The 8,815-nt window shown below is 43.1% G+C and overlaps 1 protein-coding gene across 1 annotated transcript in view; it reads right to left on the reverse strand.

Moving 5' to 3' along the window:
- Nucleotides 1-179, reverse strand: part of LOC109927527 (zinc finger protein 654) — a 43,751-nt gene extending 43,572 nt beyond the window's left edge. The window contains exon 1 of the mRNA XM_048603062.1: nt 33-179. Within this exon, the coding sequence (XP_048459019.1) occupies nt 33-158 (126 nt within the window). The 5' untranslated portion in view covers nt 159-179. The remainder of the gene's footprint in view (nt 1-32) is intronic.
- Between the last annotated feature and the right edge of the window lie 8,636 nt (nt 180-8,815).

Raw genomic sequence — 8,815 nt, forward strand, 5'->3', positions numbered from 1 at the left:
CAACAACAACAACAAAGCAACAGCACACTCACTCGACAGAACTTCAGGCAGTACTCGTTAGACGCGCTAACTTGGCCCAGGGACATTCGCAGCTCGTTCTCTATCCATTCCAGCTCTTTCCTCAGACTCCCTACATCAAACTCCTCTTCTTCCGCCATGCTTCTAACCCCTACCTGCGCGTACCAGCGTGCGCACGCACTTGCGTCATCACGCTCACATGCCCGCGCACGCACGGGAACGCGTACCCGCACTGCTTCCGGAGGGTTTGAGAGCGTGAGGAGAGGAATGGGGACAGAATGTCGCGCGTCACGGCGTAGTTCACGTGACGCCGCGGGTGGGCGGGCGAAGTTGTTGATTGACAATCGGGGTGGGAGAGGCGTCTGCCAATCACCCAGACCCCACCCCGAAAAGCTGCAAGTACCAATACTCTTGTGTCCATGTTGCACTATAGTCGTGGTGCCTCCATAGTCACAATGGGAATGTAAATAGTTTCCATTACTGAATTGCAACTGGCTTGAAGGTGCAATGTAGAATGTCAAGATTCCACTATGTTCTGCAATGATCGTACCAACCTGAATTATACTTACTTGTATTTATTTGTAGAAAATTTATGAGTAAAGTATATTTTTGAAATTGTAGTCACATTGACAGAGGCAGCAGGCTGGGCTCCAGCACAGTGGTGTCTTACTTTGTAAAACAATACTATGAATTGATACCTTGAGTGTTGGTAAAGAATTTGGCTCCTACACCCGCTCTCATCACTTCTCCTTCAATTAAAGCTGAGTACTGCAAATGTTGGAAATCTGAAGTAACAGGAAGCATTGGGGAAAACTCAACAGGTTTGGAAGAATCTGTTGGAGACAGAAGCAAAGTTAACAAAAACAGAAGTTGCTGGAAATGTTCAGCAGGTTAATGTCTCAAATTCCAAAAGGACTCTCTTCAGAATCAATTGGACCTGAAAAGTCAACTCTATTTCTCTGAAGAGAAATTTTCTGAAGAAGGGTCTAGGCCCGAAACGTCAGCGTTCCTGCTCCTCTGATGCTGCTTGGCCTGCTGTGTTTATCCAGCTCTACACCTTGTTATCTCTATTTCTCACTCCACAGGTGACAGACCAGCTGAGCTTTTTGGTTCCTTCTGGTTCCACATCGGTTAATTTGTCTACCAGTGCAAGTTTCTCCTCTTTCTCTGAAGTTCCTTTCATCCTGGAGGTCAAGCCTTTTATACATGAGCGATACAGTAGATGGCTATCAGCTGCTACCAAGCAGTAAATCAGTCAAGCAGGTACACAACAAAAGTAAACTGTAAGGGTTGAAGTCGGGAATTGATGTGTTACAACCAGATTCCTTGGTGAGGTTCTCCAAATTATTACAGTTCTGGACCCCAGATACCATAAACTGTTAAGGTACCAGGTGAGGGAGGCTGAACTGGCTCCTCTTTATTCAGCCACTCCCTCAGTTAGCTTCAATCGTTAATTAAAAAATAATCACATACCTTGTGGATATCTTCCTCATAGGCTCAAAAAAGCTGGTGTTTTAAAATGGGCAAAATTAACCAGGTTTCCTTGGGTTAACAAAGTTTATCAATTACTAAACGCAATAAGAATTAATCATACAACAGCAATACATCCAGATTAGACACAAGAGATGAGTCAAAAGAATAAAAGGTTAAAAATACAGAAATAATCTCCAAACTGTTTATGAAGAGCAGATAGTTGAACATTGTGGCTTTTGCAGTAGATAATGTCAAAGTTGGTTTTGGTAGTTGAACAGTCTTTTTTTTGAGATTCTTGGTGTTGTTGGCTAATTGAAATTCCTTTGTCCGGATTCCATTCTCTAACTGGTTTGCAGCACTTGGAGTAAAACAGTCTTCCTCCATCGTCAACACAGTGGTAACTAGATGATAGAGATAGCAAGAACTGCAGGTGCAGGGTCCCGACCGGAAACGTCAGTTTTCCTGTTCCTCTGATGTTGCCTGGCCTACTGTGTTCTGCCAGCTCCACACTTGGATAACTAGAGGATAGTTTTCCAACTGTGTGACCTTCACAGCACATTAACACTTGAACCCAGGCTGATTGAGAATGTTCAGTCCACTACAGTGGAGTTGAAACTGGCTTTTTTAACCCCTATCCTTGTGTATTCAAAAAAGAGAAAAACACAAATTGTGTCTTCAGTTTGGGTCATAATTCATAACAAGATGACTTGCTGTTGAGCAATTAGTCATCAGCCCTTTGTACTCATACAGATCACAGTCTGCACTGTTTGAAGTTTCTTTGACACTTCAGGTGTTACATCCCATTATTCTCTCTCTCTGTCTCTCTAGCCAGCCACTTAATTTACGTCTGCAAACATTTTGGGTGCGTCAGACCTCTTCTAAGAAACAAAAGTTAGAATTACAAGCTTAAAAATATCCACAGTACTTTAGGGGTCTAACCCATCATCGAGGCAGATGGCAACAGTGGTTCCTGAAAAACACAACATTAAAATGTTAAAATACTGACATATCCATAAAAACATTGGGCCAGATTCTCCCAACTGAAGTGTAAATTGGGTCACAAAGTACTGAAGACAGATTATTTTGCTGGTAAAAACAAAATTCCTCTCCTTTTCAGATTCTACACCGTTTTCTTGTGGCTTTTTGGTAGGTCGAGAAGGCCTTGGGTGTAAACTCCACATACAACTATTATGGGATCAGAAACCCCTTGTAAGAATGACAGGAAAATGTTGTTCTCTCTGATACACTGTATGCTGGGGGTTTTGGAAGCTCTAAAACAATGCACCACCTTGAAGGGTACCTGATCACTGGTTGAAGCCTGCTGAGGAATCAGGAACGTTCTTAAACACAAGTGTACACTGCTCTAATATTTCAGATGCTACGATTAGAAGCTGTAATGAAATGTAGATGTGCTTTCATTGCAATAACTCATCATTGCAAAGTTATATCCTGATAAAGTACGCTGGCCTATAATTGACCAATGTTTTGTAATAATTGACATACACTGCAGTTTTTCTGAAATTGTCAAAAATCCCATACAGCATTAAAAATGTTTTTCTTTAAAAGTCTTGTCAGCTTCAGCTGGCATATTGACGAGCACTCTGCTGTGAAGTGGAGCTGAGACATCAGTCTAATCTGTCAGTTTCATCAATGCTATTGGAAGCTTTTATTATGATAGTTGTAGCTATTTTGAATGCTTGGATGGATTTAAAAAGTTGCAAGGCTTCAGGTTGGCATATGATGCTATTGATCCAAGTATAGCTAACAGTACAAGGGGCTGTAATAACAGACTATGCATTTGATGTGATTTCTCAATTATTTACAATTCTAACACATACTTAATGGATTGAATTTTTTTACAGAGATGTTGTTCTTTTCAGTATCAATGATGATGTGCTTGATATAAGAACTTTATTAGATTATTAAAGGTATAAGCTTCTCCCAATGTGTTAAAATACCTCCTTTGATACTGCCTGCTTCTTGAGGACTGCAGATAGTGCATACTGGCTGAGTAGTAATGGAAGATGATTGGAGAGCACGGAAGCAGCATGGTGTGACAGAAGGGTTCTGATGAGCATGGGGTGGTATCTGGGGGGAGCATAGCTTGGACTGAGTGACACTAAGGCTGAATGATGCAACACTGGAGATCAGTGAGCTTGGATGAGATGGATGATTTGAACGTTATATGGTGTTATGGGTGACGTGGAGATCAGAGACAGATACATTGGAATCAGTGCGAGAGACTGATGGGCGAAGTTTGGCATTCTTTGAAAAAGTGTCGATAAGTGTGCTGTTATGTTGGAGAACCAAGGCAGGCTTGTTAAGCAGCCTGCACCCACATCCACATTCTTCCAAACTCCATCGGGGATTGTGAAGTTCACCAAGAAGCCCAAATCTGCATGAAAAGACAGAAATCCTAGATAAAAAGTTACATTTGTTCAGATATGCACTTGGAAGGGTAAAACCGCTCAAACTGGGCTTTCACGGCCCACACAAACATCCAGGGCTTGGTAATGGGAGAAAGGGTCCACAAAAAGCAGAGGTGTCTTGCGATACACTGACAGTGCCCGTACCTCTGAACCAGAGACCCAAGTTCAAGGCCCACAGGCTCCAGAGGTGTGTCATAACAGGTCTGAGCAGTTTGATTAAAAACATCTCCACTGAAAACAGAGATAGTAGGAAAACAGTACTGATGTATGTAGATACTCGCACTGATTCCAATGTATCTGTCTCTGACCTCCAGGTCACCCATAACACCATATAACGTTCAAATCATCCATCTCATCCAAGCTCACTGATCTCCCGTGTTGCATCATTCAGCCTCAGTGTCACTCAGTCCAAGCTATACTCCCCCCAGATACCACTGAAAACAGTAGTGTCCTAATCACAGATAATCCAGAGGCAGGTCTACTGTTCAGGTTGAATTTTGTCTGAAACTTCGACAATATGTTTTTTTCTTTTACTTGAAAGTAAATTTTTAGTAATGATCACCTGAAACAAACAGAAAACTATGACCCACCATATTCACAGACTCTGCAACAAAGCCTAGCAAGATTTTGTGCCATATCTTGCCAAACTTACGTCATTAACTACCTGCCCCACCACAACTGGCATCCTCATGTCTGATTCTATCCCCAGCTGACTATGTGCCATTCTGGGAACAACTCACCACTCAGCAGAAATCCATCCAAAAGACTGGCATCCCATGCATCCACACCATCTTGGAAAGCCTCTTGTACACTGTCAGTCCAGAGCTGCCCTACACACTCCCTGACATTTGCCTCAAACTGACACAAAAGGGAAATTGATTCTTCTCTTTGCTAGTAAGAGGTGCAGTTGGATGCAGAACACCCTCTACCTCAGGTCCAGCAATGGTGGCTATGACCCCAGATCATGCCAGCCTGTCTGAGGTTGCCACTAAAGTCGGTGCCATCTTAGGCACCTGGAGGAATGCACAACACTATAGGAAGGTCAATGTCGTTCCCAACTCTGCCAATGTAAGTGCCACAATCCTCTTAGTGATTCCTCGCACTGATTCTATCATTGCTACTGTACCCACCTCCTAATTACATTTGTGCTCTACCACCATCACTATTGGCTAAAACAGTTTCAACACTTGCTCTTGCCCACCCCGACCCCTGACAACAGTAACCCAGCATGCTGTCTCTGCCTACTCACTTTCTTGGGCCACCTCCCCACCTCCACCAAAAGTAATAGCTCAACCATCCACTTGCATCTCCTTTCATACGCGTCTCTAGTTTATTCCAGGAAGAAAACAGCCTACAAAAAGGTTGAAAGAGTCAAGATGGATCGCGGGTTGTCTGATATTCAATTCCTCACCCTTTACATGTTGCACACCCTGATTCTAACTGCCCCTCTTCACTCACTCTATTATTAAGGTAGTGAGTTGTGGTATTAATGAGATATTTACAAGCAGTAATGCATCTTAATAGCAAATGGATGCTGCTGAATGAGAAACATATTTTGCTGCTCGGCTAATGTATAAAAGATGCAGCAAAACGTTTCCAATATTGAGATAGGCCTCACTAGACGTCTTGCTTAATTCTGCCACAAGTCTCACCATAGCCCATATCCCTCAGACCCTGTAAGGTTGCACTCTCTGTGACTGTGTGGAACTCAGGACCCATCAGTAAAACTGAAGGTCAAGAGAAGGTAAAGGAGAAACCAGAAACAGAGATGGGGGGTGGAGCTGGAAGGGGGTGGTGCAGAAAGGTTGGTAGAAGTGCTAGCTTCATTTGCTCCTCTTTTCTAAGTATATGGAATAAGAAATTAATGTCTCAACTTTAGTTATTTGGGTGCTTGTTTAAGCTGAGGGGGCTGATATTCAGGATACACATGTTCAACACTATTGTCAACATCCCTCCCCGATCAATTATTCCAAACCTTTGAACTTACTTTTTTTTCCTAAATTCATAAATTTGATCCCAGGTTTCCAGTAAATTTAGGTCTCAGTATATATCAAATGTCTACAGTCACTTACTGTGGAGCACTCTAACATTCATGCATATCATCTTCATCATATGCATACCAGGTCAAGATTAACACTGCTGCTTTCCTTAGTCTGAGGCATCATGGAGTTATTCTGATTTATTTATTCTGGTTCTAAGCCACTTGAGTGTTCCCAATTTTTATTGAATTGATTGAAATCTTCTTTGAAGTAACTTTGCCACTCTCACATACTCTTCCTTTCTCTTCTCTGGTAAATAATCATCTTCTTTGTGTTTATCCCATGGTCCTTTGGTCTTGATTTTAATCCCCATTTACTCAGATTAAATTCAGTCATTTTACTGGCCTGAAGTCACATTGTTTTTGCCCAACGCCATTAATTTTCTTTGACCTTTAAACTGGCTGAGCCACATACTGCAAACACACGAGACTTAAGTGCAAAAGTTGTAACTTGATTAAGTCATTAGTAAAATCGTCTGATCTTAATGCCAATATAGTTCGGCCAGGACTTACATGGTGTGAAACAAGACCAGCAAATTGTGGTGGGAGGAGACAACTGATCACAAGATGCCAAGGTAAATATTCCCAGATTACGTTTGTGGAAACCCAATGTGTACCAGAAGGAGCAGAAGTACTTTCTTGGCCCAGACAAGGAGTCCTTTGGCCATCTCTGTCCTGGCCTTATCTCTGCAGAAAATAAAAAAATCTACAACAATGTGCAGCAGATGTGAAGTCAACAACTAACTAAAAACACTTTATTCTAATATATACAAATGGCCAATAAACGGTGCTATCACTCTCCTCCCTCTTTAATGAGTATGTTACACAATGTTCAAAATTCCATCCAAGATGTATACACCTCTTATTTTCCATTTATTTTCAAAACTAACTCAACCATTGGTTCCCGATTTTTAAGATCACACCAATTCTTCTGACTCAAGTTTTCAGAATTTGGGAAGAACATTTTAGTCTGAGACTGAGACTTTTTCTCTAACAAGGACTGAATTTTGTCCTTGATCTTCAAATGAATTTTCTCTTCATCAGACATTTTTGTCTGACACTGACTCAGACCTGACTTGGTTTCAGGCACATCTTGTATGGAATCAGTCATGACACAGATTATAAGAACTAGAAGGTTTTGTTGGAGCTGTACAGAACTTGGTTAAGCCACAGCTGGAGTACTGTGTGCAGTCTGGTCACCACACTATAGGAAGGATGTGATTGCACTGGAGGGGGTGTAAAGGAGGTTCATCAGGATGTTGCCTGGAATGGAGCATTTCAGCTTTGAAAAGAGGCTGAATTAGCTCAGATTGTTTTCTTTGGATCAGAGAAATTCGAAGGGTGACTTGATAGAGGTGTACAAGATGATGCAGGGCATTTTCAGGGTGAAAAGAAAGCAAGTGTTCCCTTAGTTGAAGTGTCAATAACAAGGAGGCATGATTTTAAAATGAAAGACAGAACATTTAGAGGGCATTTGAGCAAAAATGTTTTCAACCAGATGGTGGAGGGATCTGGAGTGCACAGTCAAGGATGATAGTTAAGGCAGGAAACCTCACAGCCTTTAAAAGTACTTGAATGAGTACTTGAAGTGTCATAACATTCAAGGCTATGACCCTAGTGTGGGAAAGTGGCACTAGTGCTGGCAGTAGAATGTTTTGGTGGTACAGAGTTGATGAGCCTCTTCTGTATGGTTCTATGACTAACAACTGATACTGTACCAATATCCCAACAATCCAATTCATCAGGCTCAATCAATTCTTCCCAACTCCCTTCTTCTTCATGAACCTCTGAAGTTAAAACATGATCTACGGGTAGAAACTTGACCTTTCCAGTACAAAACAGCTTGAATAAATATGGTTCACATGTTTTTGTGACTCTCCCTGTTATCTGCTTCAACCACAATGGTTCCTGATGGTGAGGGAGCCCAGAACCAGGGTCGTGGTTTAAGGATCAGTTTTAGGACTGGGATGAGGAGATATTTCTTCAGCCTGAAAGTGGTGTGTCTGTGGAATTCACTACCAAAGAAAGCGATTGAGGCCAAAATATCTCTCAGTGATATTAGGAACTGCCAGTGCTGGAGTCTGAGATAACAAGGTGTAGAGCTGGATGAACACAGCAGGCCAGGCAGCATCAGAGGAGCAGGAAAGCTGGCGTTTCGGGTCTGGATCCTTCTTCAGAAATGGGGGAGGGGAAGGGGACTCTGAAATAAATAGAGAGGGGGAGAGGCGATGATGGAAGGTGGATAGAGGAGCAGATAGGTGGAGAGAAGATGGACAGGTCAAGGAGGCGGGGATGGAGCCAGTAAAGGTGAGTGTAGGTAGGGAGTTGGAATGGGGGTTGGTCAGTCGGGAGGGAGGGGCGGGTAGGTGGGAGAAAAGACGGACAGGTCAAGGAGGTGGGGATGGAGCCAGTAAAGGTGAGTGTAGGTAGGGAGTTGGGATGTGGATTGGTCAGTCGGGAGGGAGGGGCGGGTAGGTGGGAAGGAAGACAGACAGGTCAAGGGGGCGGGGATGAGGATGAATCTATGAGGAGATTTTGAAGCTGGTGAAGTCCACATTGACCATTGGGCTGCAGGATTCCAAAGCGGAATATGAGATGTGTTCCTCCAGCCTTTGGGTGGCATCATTGTGGCACTGGAGGAGGCCCAGGATGGACATGTTGTCCAAGGAGAGGGAGGGGGAGTTGAAGTGGTTCGCGACTGGGAGGTGTAGTCTTTTGTCACGAACCGAGCGTAGGTGCTCCACAAAGCGGTCTCCAAGCCTCCGCTTGGTTTCCCCAATGTAGAGGTGGCCACATCAGTAACAGCGGATACAATATACCACATTAGCTTCAAAATCTCCCCACCCCAACCTCATCC

Source organism: Rhincodon typus, chromosome 11, assembly GCF_021869965.1.
Source record: "Rhincodon typus isolate 14 chromosome 11, sRhiTyp1.1, whole genome shotgun sequence".
In the NCBI taxonomy this organism is placed as follows: Eukaryota; Metazoa; Chordata; class Chondrichthyes; order Orectolobiformes; family Rhincodontidae; genus Rhincodon; species Rhincodon typus.